At 46.4% G+C, this 17887-nt stretch overlaps 2 protein-coding genes across 3 annotated transcripts in view; both read left to right on the top strand.

Annotated features, from left to right (window-relative positions):
• The window catches only part of Isca1 (iron-sulfur cluster assembly 1), a 14512-nt gene extending 2233 nt beyond the window's left edge, over nt 1-12279 (top strand). The window contains exons 2-4 of one of the 2 annotated variants that reach the window (XM_055629272.1): nt 4582-4635; nt 8243-8348; nt 10708-12279. In XM_055629272.1, the coding sequence (XP_055485247.1) occupies nt 4582-4635; nt 8243-8348; nt 10708-10856 (309 nt within the window). In that variant the 3' untranslated portion in view covers nt 10857-12279. The remainder of the gene's footprint in view (nt 1-4581; nt 4636-8242; nt 8349-10707) is intronic. The other variant, XM_055629273.1, reaches the window with a different exon arrangement.
• Nucleotides 11648-17887, top strand: part of LOC129692784 (spermatogenesis-associated protein 31D1-like) — a 31419-nt gene continuing 25179 nt past the window's right edge. Inside the window, exons 1-2 of the mRNA XM_055629268.1 lie at nt 11648-11686; nt 14256-14396. Of these exons, the coding sequence (XP_055485243.1) occupies nt 11648-11686; nt 14256-14396 (180 nt within the window). The remainder of the gene's footprint in view (nt 11687-14255; nt 14397-17887) is intronic.

The raw sequence follows: 17887 nt of genomic DNA, 5'->3' as shown, positions 1-17887 counted from the left end.
GGGAGACAGCTCAGCTGGCAGAGAACGTGCTGTGAAGCATGAGACCTGAGTTTCCTCTTCAGTTCCCAGATTTAAAAAAAAAAAACAGCTAGAGTTGGGGGATGGGGTGGTGCATACTTGTAATCCCAGTGCTGGGATGGAAGCAGGGAGGGCGGGGCTCCAGCGGCCAGCCAGCTACCCTGCTGGCCACTCTGGAGCAGTTCTGAAACATTCAGTGTTTCTCAGCATCCTGACAGTAGCAAAAGCCTTGGGATAATTGTTTGGTTTGTGTTTTTAATATTTCAAGTTACATTTATTGTGTATGCATATATGTGAGCATGCATGCCTTTGTGATTGTATGATCAGAGGACAACTGAGGGGAGTCATTTCTCTCCTTCCCTCATCAAACTCTGGTCCTCAAGCATATAGCAAGTTCCTCACCAGCCCTTCAATAACTCTTAAAAACATCTTTAGTGTCTTTTTTTTTTTTTTTTAATTTATTTTATGTATACAAGTATCCTATCTGCATGTGTGGCTGCAGGCCAGAAGAGGGCACCAAGTCACATTACAGATGGTTGTGAGCCACCAGGTGATTGCTGGGAATTGAACTCAGGACCTCTGGAAGAACAGCCAGTGCCCTGAACCACTGAGCCACCCTTCCAGCCCCTAGTGTCTTCTCACTTTAAACAGCCACTATGGTTTACACAGGAGCTGATTAGAAGACATTGTTAAATTTTAGTGGAATTCAATAGTCTGACTTCCGAGTCCTTGGTTCTTGGGAAGGTTCAGGTTAAGCCAGTTTAGGGGGTGCAGATACAGTAAAGAGCTGCCAGACTTGCAGGGAAGACCTTCTTCATTGCCAGGGTGCGCACATAGACCTAGAGTTAAGGAGGTACTTACCCTCTGTCTAGTACCAAGTACACAGCTATACCTAAAACAAAAAGGGCAACCCCATCCGGAGCCCCATTCAACCCATTCAGTTCTTTTGACTAATCAGAACAGCTGAACAGTGGCACTTCACAGAGGCATGAGGGTCAAGGGTTAAACCAGTCAGGAATATGTAGACTCTGTCTCCAGAACAAGGCAAAAACAGAGCGGCCACGTAGCCAGTTTAAGCTGTCACTCCCTCTTGGTTGAGAGCCCCTTACTGACAGCTCCTCAGGGAGGAACACAGCAGAGTTAAGATCCATCCTGGTCATTTGATGGCAGCTGCAGACATTTGGGTTCTTTTAATGTTACTTTTCCCTTGTGTGCCTTTCCCTGCATACAAGATGTGGACGTTAGCAGCCCAACGTCTGTGTGGATGGTTCTACATACAAAGCTTTTACTTGCCATGCTGAAATTGTTTTGTTTTGAGACAACCCAGCTGAGTATACCAGGCTAACCTCAACTCCTGCCTCAGCTTCCCAGTAGCCAGAATTATAGGCAGCCACTACTTAAATGTTTTCTAAGACTTGAGAAAAGAAGAAAACACCAAGTTAGGCAGCTTAAAACTTTATGGGGCTAAAACTCAAGTCCAGTTAATCAAAAAGCCTCTATGTTCTGATCACACAGTGCCATAGGCTTCATTTTCACCTTTGACCTATGTATTCAAACCCAGGCTCTACTTCAGAGTCTGGCTCCAACAAACTTTTCCCTAAGCTATGCCTTTTCTTCTCGGTTTTTTGTTTTCAGTTATTTTGTTTTATGTCTATGAGTGTCTTGACTGCATATATGTGTATGTGCCATGAGTGGCTGGTACCCCTCAGGGATCAGAAGAAGGCATTAGATCCCTGACACTACAGTTATAGGTGGTGGTGAGCCACCGCGTGGGTCCTCTGTAGAGCAGACGGCACCTTCAGCTGCAGCATGCTCTGCAGTCTCTCGTAAGATTCCTCTCAGGAGTCATGTTCTGTTGACCGAGAGGAGATTTATTTCCTTGACACTTTTGTAGGAAACGTGCTCATGAAAATAGACAAGTAAAGGTGGGAAAGAAGGAATGATTGGCAGGCTCCCAAAGGGTGAGAAGTGAACACATTCTAAGTGTTCTAGTTATCCTCAGTAACCCTTTCGTTTTCACTAAATCTGTTTCTTTATGAAATTAACTTTAGATACCTCAAATTTTATTAAATATTAAAATGTTGCATATTTCTCTAGTCCCTTCCCAAATAGTTTTACATTTAAAAGTTACTTCTTTTCTTGGGTCATGCTGTAGAGCAGCCACTTCAAATGTGAAATGGCGAATACTGGTATATTCTGACAGCGTTTGAGGTCACTGCAGGGCACTAGCCTAGGCCAATGTTCCTGGTAACATCTGCCTGCCAGTTAGGGGCACAGTTAGGGGCAAAGGCCAGGCCTCTCCTTTCTGTTGCTCTGTTGGAATTTGTGGGGCTTTATGTCACAGAAGATGCTCACATCCCAGGGACTTAGAGCACACATGCACCTGTTTGTTTCTCTAATTTCTTTGTTTATTTGGTTTTATCTCTAAATGTCTTATTAATATAGCCTCATTTTATGAGAAGTACAAAGAATGGCAAGCTGTAATAAAGTCACCTATAATTAGCTTGATTGAAAGCTGCCAAATAACCAGAGAAAAGTTTAGAGTCTTGTTATAACTTAGTCAGCGGGCACAAGTTAGGAGTTGTTAATTTTCTTCTGCAGTTTGTTTTATTTATTTTTGACATGCATCTGTGTATTGAGTTTGGTCATTGTCGTCCCATGTGGACATTTCACTCTCCATTGAAGCCTTTCTTCCTGACAAGCCCCACTACTTACGTGTGTTATTGTTGGAGGCAGGTTTGGTTTGGGTTTGGTTTGGTTTGGGGGAGGGGAGAAGGTTGTCAGACAGGATTTCTGTGTGTGGTCCTAGCTGTTCTGAAACTCTTGAGACCAGGACAGCCAGGTAGACCAAGGTGGCCTCAAGCACACCCCACCACCACCACCAAGTGCTGGGACTAAAGGCATGTGCCATCATCACACCTGGCTTCTTAGAGTTATAATGAATGCTTTTGTTAACTCCTTGGGTTGGACATTCCTTTCTCCTGCCCTTCATGCTGTGCCTTCGTGCCACCTCAGTCTGCCTATGCTGTAACTGAGAGTCAGGCCTCTACAGACCACCCTGGCATTGATTTTTTTTTTCTTTTTTCAGTGCTACTCAATAAGAAATACACATACCTCATATGTTAATAACTTAAGATAGTGCACTAAACAGTAGCCACTCGCTTTACACATCCTATACTGCTTTCTGTTTGTGTGAGGGAGTATGTATGGAGAGGAGTTGCTGGTGCAGCACACGTGCGTGCATTTGTGTGGAGCCTGGAGGACATCTCCCGGATCATTCATTCCTGGGGCCCTCCAGTTCGGTGTCATTCATTCCTCAAGGCCCTCCACCTCCCGTATCATTCATTCCTGGGGCCCTCCAGTTCGGTGTCATTCATTCCCCAAGGCCCTCCACCTCCAGTATCATTCAATCCTGGGGGGCCCTCCACATTTTTATTTGAGACAGGGTCTTTTACTGGCCTGAAACAAGTAAGGTAGGCTACCTGCTTCCCACCCATCTGGCCAGCTTATCGTTTGTTGTTTTGTTTTATGGAGATTGAACTCATGTCCTCACGACTGCAAAGCAGGTGCTTTACCAACTGAGCACTTTCCCAGCCTGTCATGCCCAGCTTCATAGCTCGTGTTGTTTTCAATGTTGATGTTGTGCTTTGTAAATCAATTCTACGACTCTTGATTTGGTTTCACATTGAGCTTGTACGTTGTCATCTGTCCAAGTGTCTACAAAGACAGAACCTGGTCCAGAGCTATGCCTGTGGTCTACCCCTCTCAGCAGTAGCCTGATACACCTTAAGCCTGACCATAAAATATCCTGCAAGCTGGAATAGCTAATGACTACAACGTAGCGAGGACATGCTTCCTTATCATGACTGTGCTCACCTTCACTACAGTGGCTGCCAGTCTGCATGGTCCCCAGTCCTCTCCTGGATCACAGACTAATCTGTCTCGTCTGCCTTCCCCGCACTTCAGTAGTTAGTCTTCACAGGAATCCCAGGGAAAGAGATTACCCCCATTATCCCAGTAGGAAACTAGGCATTAGAGAAAACTACTCACGACATCTCCCCTTGGCCACACTCAGGAAGTAGTACAGAAATGTCACGGGTCACACTAGGTTCCCAGCATCCTCTCTAAGAAGATGAGACTGGTGACACTGGTCTGAGACAGTGTGCGGCCACACACCTACTTCTGAGTGGAGTGGCTGCCACCCAGATATCCAGGGACATTCTTGACCTACACTAAAAATCACCCCAGAAGTAACCCCCTGGCCATGCACTCAGATGGAACCGAAGAGGACGGAGTTTTTCCCAACAGGGAAAACTGCCGAAGGTTGGCTTTTCCATTGATCAGCTGTTCGTGAGCATCTGTCTGTGCTTGTTACAGGGCATGCAGCGTACTCACAAAATCTCTTCCCAGGCAAAGTGCGTTTCTGAAAGGGTGGATGGCTCTGTGCTTTGACCCAGATCCCCCGGCAAGAGTGTACATGTGCTCACCGCAGGCTGCTGTAGTGGAGGCCCGGCCAGTCTGAGGCTTCAGAGGTTGAGCTTGAGAACTTTTTTTTTTTTTCAGACCCCCTCAGCTGTGAACAAGATAAAACAGCTTCTTAAAGACAAGCCAGAGCATGTAAGTAAACAATTTAATTGAAATGTTAACAGAGCTAAAGTTCTGTTCTCAGGACAAAGTGTTTTGTTGCAAATAAGTATGTTTTCATTAACTAAGGTGTTTGGGTCTTGTTAGTTTTTACCTGGTTAAGGAGTCAACTCCTAGCCTTCCTCAGGTAAGTGTTCTATAGGGAACTACATCCAAACTCTTGAATCCTACAGGGGGAGTGTTTCCATAGATAGCAGCCAGACCCCCAATTGTCACTCTTAGCAGCCTGAGCTTGTCTGTGTGCTCACTGCGGCTGGGCACTCCCCTGCCTCCACAGTGTACCGTAGGGTGGCTGAGGGTGTTCTGGAGTGTCCCTGGCCTCTGCCTGCTGCACGTCAGTAGCACCTTCTCTCTTCCTAAGTTTTAGCAAACCAAAGATTCTCCCTCCTAGAACCAGAACCACTGGCCTACACGGTGCTTGTGGTGCCTCTCACACTTGTTCCATAGAGAGAGCCTGCATGCAGCACATGCTGTGCTTACACTTCAGTTTTCACCCTAGTCGTTCCGCCTGAAGACCTTCCAGGTCGTTATCTAAAGGTCGCCCTCCTCCATGGCTGCACGTACTCCTGAGAAGGTTCAGTTTGTTCCACTAACCTTCTTACGGAAGGTCTGCCACGGATATCATTTACCAGCTGTTGGTGAAGTGAGCCAGGCCCAGGGTAATAGACCTGGAAGCCTGGCACACTGTGCCCATAAAGGATCTGTGCCTGCATGCAGGGTAGTTGAGTGCGTCTGTGAATTGTTTCAAGCCATGGCCTTTGGATAGTCGTTTGTTAGGCTCTGGATTGTTTTCTGGATGTACAGCCTGACTGGACTTCTCAACCTCCATCCTGAAAGTTGTTAAACGCTGATAGATGTGAGCACTCTGACTCTATTTGGACTTTCTAGTGCATAAATTGACCAAGAACCTTAACCCCCACTCCCTGCCACCACCACCACCCAAAAAAAAAAAAAAAAAAAAAAACCTCCATGAAATTAGGCTTGTAGGTTTGTAAGGTATTTGTTCTTGTTGGTGTAAAAATATATAATTTATAGCATTAACAACTCCTTTCCCAAAACTCCCATCAACTAACCCTGCCTGGATTGGAATTCTACGTAAAAGGGCTGCCCATGAACTCACTAGAGATTCACCTATCTGTCTCTTCCTCTCCAGTGCTGCAGGTGTGAGCTGCCAAACCTGGCTTAAAACTGTATTTTCAAATACTGAGGACGATTTCTGTTTGCTTTTGCTTTTTGTGCTTCTGGAAGTGAGTGTAGGGCTTCAGACATACTAGGCACACAGTCTGCTTCTGTGTGCTCCTAGACCTGTGCTGCACACTAATGTCTACTACATGTTTCGACTCCTGTTTCTTAAGGACTTCCTGTTTACAGAGATAGAAACTGAAATGCTTGCAGCTGTGCTCCATCCAGACACTCCTGGGGCAGCTTATTCCCATTCAGAATCAGAAGTCCCTTCATTCTAAGCTTTGCAAGGGTGCAGCTACCCTTTGTGATGGAGCTCATGAAGCAAGCACAACTACGGAGTGTCACAGAGTCGGAGTGCCCTGGCGGCAGGACCTGGGGTAGTGTTGCTTGACTCTTTCCTTAGATGAAAAGGCAGGTGCCAATATTGAGAGCATAGGTAGATATTGTTAGAAAGTCTCGTTAATGTGCTATGCTGGCCAGTTTATGTCAATGTGACAAAAGCTGGAGTCACCTAAAAGGAGGGAACTCAACTGAGAAAATGCCTACATAAGATTGGGCTGTGGGAAAGCCCGTAGGACATTTCTTAATTGTGATTGAAGTGGTTTGGGGGGCACGGACCTATTGTGGGTGGTTTCAGCCCTGGCTGGTGGCCCTAGGTAATATAAACAAGCAGACTGAGCAAGCCATGAGGACCAAAGCAAGCCAGGAAGCAGCATCTTCCGTGGCCTCTGCTTCAGCTCCCGTCTCCCCCATCACCCCTACCTTGCATACACACCCACACACAAAAAGAGAAGAGAGAGAGTGCCACATACTTTTTAACTAGGAATCTTTTACCTGACTGCCTAGGAAGGCTCCTAGAAAAAAAAGGCAGGATGTTTGCCAGGTGACAGTATGAGCCTCCATGCTCACTGTTCACTAACCACAGAAGCCTCCAGAGAACACCTCATGGTAAAAAGTGGAGCAAAACCTCATAAAGGAAGCCAGGTTTTAAAGGCAACATCTCTGCCATCAAAAGAAAAGAGGATGGATCTGGTGGTGTACGCCTTTAATCCCAGCATTCAGGTGGGTCTCTGTGAGTTCAAGGACAGCCAGGACTACATGGAGAAACCCTGTCTCAAAACAAAAAAGTAAAGTAAAAAAAAAAAAAAAAGCCCCATGTGGTTCTTTATCCCCAGCCCTTGAGAGGTAGAAACAAGCAGGTTATGAATTTAAGACCAGGCTTGGCTATATAACAAATTGATACCATTTTTGAGACCCTATGTTTAAAAAAAGGTAAAGAAAGCCAGGTGTGGTGACGCACTCTGAAGGATAAAGCAGTGGATCGTGAGTTAGAGGTCAGCCTGGACTACAAAAAAGTAACTAGTATTCATTATTCTCTCATTACTTCCAAATGATAGTTAAAAACACAAACACTGTGCAAAACTGATATCTTAGGTCCATACAATACAACTTTTAATATGTTATAATAAAAACTATCCAGATGCAAATGCATCCAGGACTGGAGAAACAGAAAAGGTGGTTTCCTGGACAGCAGTAGTTGTGTGGCTCTTCTTGTGTGCTTTTGCAGTGTTGGTTTTGTTCTTCATTTTGTTTTGTTTTGTTTTGTTTTGTTTTGTTTTGTTTTGTTGGGACAGGGTTTCTCTGTGTAGCCTTGGCTGTCCTGGACTCACTCACTTTGTAGACCAGGCTGGTCTCAAACTCACAGTGGTCTGTCTGCCTCTGCCTCCCCGAGTACTGTAATTACAGGGATGTGCCACTGTGCCATCTTCTGTGTTGTTTTAATACTTGTTTTCTATTACATTTGTTCTTCCTACAGGGGCATTATATAACCAGAAATTTGTTACTTTAGGAGTTTAGGAGAAAATGAATAGTGGTAATAAATATCAAGGGTTGCTTTTTTCCTTTAAATTTTTGTTTTTATTCTGTGTGTGCAGATAAGTATTTATATTAGACTTTATATTTGTATTAGTATTTTCATGTTTATGTGTTCAAATGTGCATGTGTGTGCATGTATCTAAGGCCAGAGGTTTCTCACAGTTTCTCACTGATCTGGACCTCAAGGGATAAGCCAAGACTACCTTGGTCCGCAAGCCCAGAAATGGCCTATCTGTGCCTCCTTCCCCAGCATGGTGTATAGGCATGGTGACTAACTCTTTATCTGGGTTCTGGAGACTTACCTTAGGGTCCTGTGCTGGCCCTGTAGCCTTTTCCCATGCTAAAGCTGCCCTCGTGGCTTTTCCTGGGCTGGCCTCCAGCTTGCCACAGTCTTTATGCCTCACCCTCCCAAGCAGGTGCTGGGATTTAAGGTGTGAACTGCCACACTTGGCTTCAGGATTTTTATTAGTCATTTAATCTGTACTGTTAACACTAAGTTCATACTCTCAATTCTTTCCAGGTGGGTCTGAAAGTCGGCGTGCGAACCAGGGGCTGTAACGGCCTATCTTACAGCCTGGAGTATACAAAGACAAAGGGAGATTCTGATGAAGAAGTTATTCAGGATGGTGAGCTCTCTTGTCTTCTTGAGGCAGGTTCTTTTATAGCCCAGGCTAACCCTGACCTCCTTTTGTAGCCAGGCTTAAATCCTGCTCTACCTCCCAATGATACAATCTAGGTATGTACCCCTGCTGGGCTCTGGCAGGTAACAGAGTTTTTGGTTCTTTAACACTGGGCTCTTTGCCTTGATGAAAACTTCTATCCTTGTACAAAACTGATGTAAAGACTGCTGCCTGTGTTAGGAATCATGAGTGGTGCTCACTACCTACTTGGTCTTGGTGTACAGGCTTACTATCACGTTATCTAACTTACATGCAGCCACTGAAATTAGAGAGGTGGTATTTTCCCCAGTTCTGTTGATCCAGTACAAGGAGAGGCTCAAAGCTGGAAAGCTCTGAGTCCAGAAAAGGACCTAAAGAACTTTGAAGCCAGTCAGTTCTCTTTCTAAGGAATTGAAGAAATTGTGTTTTGTTTCAACTCTACACAGTCATCACTGTGAAAGGTTTTAGTTTGTTTTAGTCCCAGTTTTTTGTTTGTTTTTTAAGAAAGGGTCTTCCCTGTGTAGCCCAGGCTTGAACTCTTGCTTCTCCTTCCCACACCTCCTGAGTGCTGGAATTATGATTGCCATCAAGCTCTTCCTCAAAAGTTGTTTTGGGAGTTGGTTCTCTCACTTAACCATGGATTCTGGGTACCAAAACTCAGCCAGGCTGCACAGCAAGCTCCTTTTACCCCCTGGACCTCTCATCAATGAGCCATCCAGTCATTTCTGGTGTGTGTGCGTCTGTGTGTGTGTGTGTGTGTACATGTTAAAGCAGATCCCTGTTCCTGTTGGGGCCAGAGCTGTCTGATATCCTGGAACTTGAATGACAGATAGTTGTGGGCTGCTTGAGATGCATGCTGGGAACCAAACATATACCTCTGCAAGAGCAACACATGCTCACCAGCCACAACTATACTTCGGAGAACTTTTTTTTTTTTTTTTTTCTTATCAGTTACATTTTATTAACTCTGTATCCTAGCCATATTCCGCTCCCTCATTCCCTCCCAATCCCTCATCTCCACCGTGCCCCTTTCCAAGTCCACTGATAGGGAGGGACCTCCTCCCCATTCATCCGATCCTGTTTTATCAGGTATCTTCAGGACTGGCTGCAAAGCCCTCCTCTGTGGCCTAACAGGACTGCTCCTCCCTTGGGGGGTGGGGAGGTCAAAGAGCCAGTCATTGAGTTCCTGTTAGAAATAGTTCAGAGAACTTTTTTAAAGCTTATCAGTTACCACATTTGATACCAGCCCCTGTGATCTTGCAAAATCTCCTGAGGAGTAATGTATGATGTCCTGGGCTTAACATGGCTACCATTGGTGATGGGATCTTAAGTTTGGGTTCCAGCCAGGCCATCCTGGGCTAGCAAGATCCTGGGTAAGACAGAGTAAACACTACAATCCTGGACGGAAGGAGAGCCACAGGCTTTGCCTGCAGGTGTGTGCATTCAAGGCGTGTTGTTAGTGACCTGCAGCCCTTTTTGTGTGAGACAAGCAGGAATATATTCCCAACTGTACTTTCTTCTTTATACTTAACTGAAATTACCAATAGAGGCCTTTTTTTACACTATAGAAACTGGGGCTGGAGAGGTGCTTAGAGGTAAGTGCCTGCAGCTCTTCCAGAGGAGTTGGGTTTAGTTCCAGCGCCCTCTTCTGTGGGCATTGCACATGTACCTACAGGACAAACACCCATACACAGGAGAATATAAAAATGTTTTTAATTATTAAAAAATAATCAGTTCAAAAATATAAGCCTCAGTTGCTCCCCTACAAAGGAAAAGACCTGTGGTATATGTTCATGTGTGGTGTCTTGTAAAGAAAAACACGTTGTTAAACTGATTATATTTTCAAGAGGTTGGTCTCCTGCACAGCATGTTAGAGCTCTTGGTCCCATGGGCATTCTCTGGTCTGTGTCTCTTTGTGTGGTCTTGGTTTATATGGTCTGGTTAGAAATGGCCCATAGAACAACAGTACAGTGAATGTTTTAGCTGACAGTGTCTGGTACATATATCTCATAAATGCCACCACTAAAAAACTCCTAGAATTATACATTTCCCTACAGCAAATTGGGGGGGAGGGGATGAGTAAAATACAGTGAAAGGCAAATCATAGTTTAGCAGAAACGCAGTGGGATTCCCACATGGGAAAGGGTCTTCCCTGTCATAGTTGGTTGGACATAGACTGGCCTAGCAGGAAGCTGTGTGCCTCCTCCCTCTAAGGGAACCAGCGGGGAGGGGCCTCCGGAAGTTGTAGGGTTGCTGATGGTGCCCACTGGAAACTCACTGGGTTTTGATCTGCAGGCTTTATGACATGTGTTTTCTTTTCCCCAAGGAGTCAGAGTGTTCATTGAAAAGAAAGCACAGCTAACACTTTTAGGAACAGAAATGGACTATGTGGAGGACAAACTCTCCAGTGAGTTTGTTTTCAATAACCCCAACATCAAAGGAACCTGCGGCTGTGGTGAGAGCTTTAACATTTGACACCTCAGGACTCCAAGCTCCAGGAGAGCCGGGATCTACCTTGGAGCTTACTGAAGAAATCATGTGACTGTCACGTGCTCAGAATTTATAATGCGTGGCTGCCTTGTGGGGAAAAAGAAAGTGATGCATTTGGAAACCAAGCCAGCATGTTAAAAGAGTCCCGAAAGCATGGAATGTATTATCTGTAAGGCACAAAAACTGAGAAGCCGTTGGTTTGGGTCACTCTCTGTCCTGTGCAGAAAACTCCTGCCCTGCTCTTAATGCTGTAGCGTGCTTTGCCCTAGAACCAGCTTCGTGGCCATTGCTTTGCTGGGGATTGAGGAATAGAATGGGATGACAGATGTGCACCCGTAGATCGCAGTGAATGGCTTGAGTCTGTCTCCTGGGCCCTTTCTCAACCTTTGCCAACTCCCAATCTCAGGCAGGACAACTGTGGGTAACATGTACTGGTGCCTCGTTTCCCCTCACCTTTGCCATCGCCTTTTACGTTTTTGCCAAAAAATGTGATAATCAGATGCCTCATTTGCCGACCCTACAACAGTTGGAGTTCTGAGTTCTAGTATCAGAAAGCCTGGTTTCAGTCCAGCCCTTAGGGCATGCTTCGTGATGGTTTGCTTAGACCTTTCGAATAGAAGCTCTTGTGGTAAGCAGCCAGCCAGCTCACTTGGCCCTTATGTATGGTGACTAGATCTCAGCTTTTGTCCACCTCAGTGTCCATGTTAGAAGAGCTAGCACAGTGCCCCGCTCTCCCTGGCTGCCTCTGCCAGTGTTTTATGGTACACTCAGTGACGATGAGTGGCGGCCTGGCTTCCTTGCCTGGTCAGCATTTGGTAAGTGTTTCTTCTTAATTTATAGAGATTGCATTAGTTTTCTTTTGGATGGAAAAGTCTTATTAAAACTCTCTTGTATGACTTGCCATGGTGTTTGTTTGAAACAGTAGTTTCTTCTTACAGAGAAGAGCCTGCAGCAGTGGAGACACTGTCGGAGCACAGGCCCTGCGGAGGAGAACACGGAGACTCTTAGAGTTTCCAGTGTGCGTACACTTTCTGGTTCCTAAGTGAAACTGCTAAGTTTTGTAATGTTTCTATCACCAGTTTCTTGAGCCATGGTTTTGCTGTATAGTGCAAGTCAGCCTTGAACCCACCACCCTCTTGCTTCAACTTCCTGAGCCGTGTGCTGCCACACATGATTGACTTGCGTTGACATCTTAAGTAGCCCGTGAGTTCTTTTGTGGAAGGCTGAGGTTTTTTTGTGGAATGTCTGCGCTATTAGCTAAACTACCACCAAAATGCGCCAACTCGTAGTTTTATATGAATGTTGATGCGTTTGTATCATAAATACAATTGTTAAGACATCCTTAATTTGTGCAATATTGTATTTCGAGATTGAGTTATCAATTAAAAAGACATCTTTGTGACCCTAATACTGCCTTGTCTTGTTGGGGGCGAGGGTCTGGGTAGTGAGCTGCCAAAACCGTGGGCAGTCCCATTTTATGCTGCTGTCTCCAGAAGCCTGAGAGTGCGCTGGAGAAACAGTGCTGTCTTGCTTTGCTGCCTGTTTGTGGTATCACACACACACACACACATGCACAATGCCACATGTGCATCCCTTCCAGCCAACTATGATAGCTACCACCACCGCCTCAGCCCTCCCACTGACGCTGGTACCCGTACACCAGGGAGCCCCTCCACACCCTGCCTCCAGCTGACACTGGGGTACCCCAGCCCACCACCCTGTCCCTCAGCCACCACATGCTTCCAGACATCCTCGGGAGAGAATGTCATCCTCACTCTGCATGCCTTTTCCTTGGTTGTCCAAGCCTCAACTCCTAGAAGAGTCTTAGTTCAGATCCAGTGAGGCTGCCCCGATGTCACAGCTGACAAATGAGCCAGGCTACACTGAAGGGCATTGGTGCTGCGTATGTGTGTGTTATGTGTGGAGTGACACGCGTGTCACACGTGTTACAAGCAACAGCTGACTGCATCCTTGTCATCCATGAGAATCTAAAGCCCTGTGCTCCGAACGGGTACGACACACACGGCATGCCCTGATGACCTCTAGGGCTGGGAGGCAGATGGAAGGTGGGCTCAAGTTTTGTCCTCTGAGCTCAGTTTTCAAAGACAAGAAATTTAGAGGGAAAGAGGAGAATGAGCAAAAAATAATCGGTTTGAAAAAATGGCGTGGCACTGATGGCACACAACTGGAATCGGCAGTCGGGAGGCAGGGGCAGGTGCATCTCTTGAGTTCTAGGCCAGCCTGGTCTACAGAGTGAGTTCCAGGACAGCCAAGGCTACACAGAGAAACTGTCTCGAAAGACCTAAAAAGGGAGGCTGGGGGGGGAGACGGGAAAGGAAGGAAGGAAGTAAAGAGTGAGGCACAGGGAAGACAAGTATAACTACATTCCACCACACAAGGTACAAGCCTACGTGCACAGCCTTGGGAAGCCGAGGAAGGGAGCCGGCATTCCTGCACGTGCACAGTAAAGTGGCCACTGTCCCAATCAGGAAGCTCTGAGTTGAAGCAGCCAGGCCACTGTGGTTAAAAATACTCCTTACAACTTTTCAGAAGGGCAGCCTGCTGTGCTCCATTGTTCCCAGCCCCCCTCCCTGCACCCACAAGAATGGCTTTTTTTTTTCCCCTCAAACAGGAAAAGGGGAGTATGAGATTGGGAAAAACACACACACACACAAGATTGGGGGGTCCCTAAGATACCCAGGACTTCCTTGGATTGATTTAGCAGGAAATAACTCAAAAATGGCCTTTCTTGCCCTCTTTTGATATGAGCAATCAGGAAACACAAGTCTGTAAAGCCAAGCTGGGCTGTGAGCTCTCAGCCCCAAGCAGCAGAGGCAGGCTCGGCCCAGACTCAGCACAAAGTCAGCCTCAGGCACAGTAGTCGAAAATTGACGTGGATCTATGACCCTTGAGCAGAGGAGGAGAACACACAGGGAACTGCATCCTAGCCTTGTGACAACACACATGTTGGGATCATGAGCCAGTAGCCCAACATGCCAGGGTTTGCTGGCAGAAGCTACAAGACAAGCATACAAAAGGGCCTTCCCAGCAGCCTTTGCGGGAACACGGGCTTATGACACCTTCATCTTTCCAGACACATGCAGACTAGACTGGTGTTGTCTTACAGCTCCTGGCTTGGGAGGTTTGTGACCGCAGTTTGTGCACGGTCTGCGAGACGTCAGAATCTCAGAAACGTCATCTTGGGCTATCTTGGCACAGTTGAGTATGTGCCCCCTAAAGCCTGGGACTTTTGGGGCTTTCTCTACTTCTCTGCGCACAGCCAGAGCCCCACAGTGCTGAAGAACGTGCTGGACTATGCATACAGCAGCAGCCGCTGCTGTAGCTCACAGCCCTCCCTGTGGCCCCACACTGTGTCTTGCCTAGTGGTGTGGGCACCAGAAGTGGAGCAAAGTGTTCCGTACTTCCACAGAAATGTTTGCTTTTGAGAACAGCGGGGGCGGGGAGAGGGAGCAAGCCGAATGCATTTACGGGACACCTTATGGCTCTGAGTCAGGAGAAATGGGGGTAAACACTCTGTAGGTCCAGAACTGCCCAGTGTTTACATGATACATGCAAATCTGATGATGCTGTCCTGGCCCCGTATACTGTTTCAAAGCCTTAGTCTGTCCTCAGGGTGGCGGGCAGGCGTGCTGCTGGGGAAGGGGCTGAGAGCTACACACTCATCCGCAGGCAGAGATAAAGAGGAAAAGCTGGGCTTGGGATGGCTTTTGAAACCTCAAAGTCCAGCTGCAGGGACACACCTCCTCTACCAAGGCCACACCTAGTCCTTCCCTGACGTCCGTCATATGAGCCTATGGGGGCCAGGCTCATTCAAAGCACCACAGATGGTGAAAACTTCAGATTCTTGATCAAGAGCACAGGAGCGGCTCACATCTTACCAACTGAGCAAGCGAGTCTGTGAGTAGGTAGGATCAGAAAGTCTCTTCACCTCTCAACCATTGCACACAGCTCACAGTAATTCAAAATTGTGCTAAAAGTCTGAGAAGTGGACAGCTGGCACAACTTGGCATTGAAATGGTGATTTCAATGGGAGGCTGTCAAGGCTAATTTCATTCAGAACCTGCTTCCTGTGCCTGGGAAAGGGTGTGATGGCGCATCATGCTTGAAGTTTTGCTTTTAGAGAAACGTGACTAGTGTTTTAGAGTTACTCCCTAAGCATACAGATCTCTAATGCAAGGCAGAAGGCACAGGAAGTTTATCAGCACATCTTCGAAATAGTTCATGGACCAAGCACACGCACAGTCATGTACACATATACACAGGCACGTGGACACACACATACACTCACACGTTGGAGTCAGAACCAAGGCAATTCTGCTGTATTTTCGAGAGGTAGGTCCTCCTGACCAATCCTTGGGAACGGACACCACTTGCTGTGTTTGCAGTGACGGCGTTAGTGACTTTCACATACTTAGTCTCACGGTGAACGAGAGCACACCTTCTTCCCTAAGCCCTAAGATCCTGTGACTTCACAAGCTGAGGAAAGCCTGAGTGGTGGGAAGTGAGTTTCCACATCCTCCAGGCTGTGCCGTCCGCCTGTGCTTTGTGTTTTAGTGGGCTCCAAGAATTAACTCTGAGAAATCACTTTTTCACGAGGTCAGGATTGCACTAGGACATATATGCAGCTTAGTACTGAAATAGAGTTTCTAGACTTAGATCAGGAATGTGGCAAGAAGGTCAGCTTTCTCCACTCCTGTCAAAGACACAAAGACAAATATAGCAAAGGAAATTAGCCCCTTCATAATAACCACAAAAATGTCTTGGAATAAAGCTGAGTGGGGAAATGAGACACCTCTACAATGAAAACATTAACACCGAAGAAAGACATCAAGAAGACACTGAAAGAAAGAAAAGTTAGTACTGTGAAAATGATCATCCTACCAAACTGGTCTACAAAGCCTATGCACTCCCAGTCAAAACTCCAGGACTGTCATCCATGGAATAGAAAAACACTCTTGAAATTAGTATTGAGCAAACTCCAGATAGCAAAGAAATCCTGAGGAGGGGGGAATACCGCTAGACATAGCACCATACCCTAGCCCTCATCATAAAACCATCATGGTACAGACACAAAAGGTTACATAAATCAGTGGAATAGAACTGACAACCCGGACATAAATCTATCCAACTACAGCATATGGTTTTTGGCGAAGATAAGGAAAAAAAAAAAAATAGACACTGCAGAAAAGGCAGCGTGGTGCTGGGAAGCTGGATCTCACCATGTAGAAAACAGCTTTATCCTTCTAGTCTCAGCGTCCTGGTCAGCAGCTCTTTCGCTGCGATAAAACACTAACCAAAACCAGCGTGGAGAGGAAGGGGTTCATTTGGTTAATAAGTCACACCTCATCACTGAAGACTTGGGACAGGAGCTCAAGGCAGTGTATCTGTCCACCACTCACTACCTGGTTTTCTTTTGGTACAGCCCAGGCCCCTGCCTAGGGGCAACACCACTCACCAGGGACTCTGGCTCCTCCTAAATCAGAGTTAATCAAGAAAGTGCCTCAGACTGGCTAGTAGGCCAATCTGATGGAAGCATTGTTTTCTGTTGAGGAGCCCACCTCTCAGGGTGACTCTAGTTTATGTCAAGTTGACAATTCTATGTCAGACTGAAAGACAACACATCACCTTTCAACTAGAACCTTTTTGCTTTCTCATTTGTTCTCAATATCAATACCACGTTATAAAACATATTACAAACTTGAAAATCCCAGTCTTTATGCATCTAATCACGTTGCAAGTTCAGTCTTCTTAAAAATTCCAAAGACTGTAAAACTGCAAAATCTCTCTAAAAGTTCAAAGTCTCTCAACTGTGGGAGCTTGTAAAATAAAAAATAAGTTTAAAACATTCTTAACTCCAAGAGGGAAAAGCCAGGGCACAGTCACAACCGGAAGAAAGCCAAAACAGCTCAACAGTGTAAACAACTCTGTGCAATGTGTGAGATCAACTCACAATGTTCAGGGCTCCTCCAGGGGATCGGGGTCCCTTCTCCAGCTCTGCCCTCTGCAGCATGCAGCCTCTCCAGGCTCTGGCTGGCTGCACTTGGCTGCTGCTCTGCTCTGTTCTTGGTGGTCATCGCATGGAAATGGATTTCTAAAATGCTGGGGTCTCCGCTGCAAAGGGCCTGCACTTTCAGCACGTGCGCTCCTGGGCTCTCTTTAGAGTCTCCAACCCCCGCCTCGCAGCGCCATGACTTAGCTGTTCTTCATCACCCCTGAAACCCAGCAGTGTTGGTGACGCTCACCCCATCAAGTTCAGAGGCCCTCTGGAACAGCTCCTGTGTGTCTCCCCAAGAAAACACCCCTGGAAGATTCTCCTCAATAACGCTGGTCTCTTCTCACCCACACCTATTTAACTAACATCACCAGCTAGCCCAGTAAAGCAAAGGTTTCACTTCAGTGGTTCTTGTTAATCACAGCTGATGCTTCATGCCTCAGCTGACCGAAACCACAGATTCTTAATTCCACATATCAAATAGCCCATGAGGAGAATCTTTGCTTCCCTCTAAAACGTCACAAGCCAGTTCTCCCTCAACTGCATTACTCTCAGCATTATTCTCCAGTCTTCCAGGGTTTTGTTTGTTTGTTTGTTTGTTTGTTTTGCTTTGTTTTTTTAAGGCAGGGTTTCTCTGTGTAGCCGTGGCTGTCCTAGAACTCTCTTTGAAGACCAGGCTAGCCTGGAACTCACAGAGATCTGCCTGCCTCTGCCTCCCAAGTGCTGGGATTCAAGGCCTGCACCACCCCGCCCTGTTTTTCCAGGTTCTTACAACAACTAACCAAGCTTTGAAAATCCATGGCTTTCCAGCACAACGTTCCTAAGTCCTTCTACAATACTCCCCGAAACAACACGATCAGGTCTGTCACAGCAGTTCCCCCAAAACCTGGTACCAATTCCTGCCTTACTTAAGGCTGCTATTGCTGTGATAAAACACCATAACCAAAAAGAGCTTCTGAAGGAAATGGTTTATTTGGCTTCCATGCCCTGAGTCAAGCCCATG

Source organism: Psammomys obesus, unplaced genomic scaffold (genome assembly GCF_907164565.1).
Source record: "Psammomys obesus unplaced genomic scaffold, mPsaObe1.curated_primary_1811, whole genome shotgun sequence".
Taxonomy (NCBI): domain Eukaryota; kingdom Metazoa; phylum Chordata; class Mammalia; order Rodentia; family Muridae; genus Psammomys; species Psammomys obesus.
The sequence above is the reverse complement of the archived record's forward strand: the minus strand, read 5'-3'. Positions and strand labels throughout refer to the sequence as shown.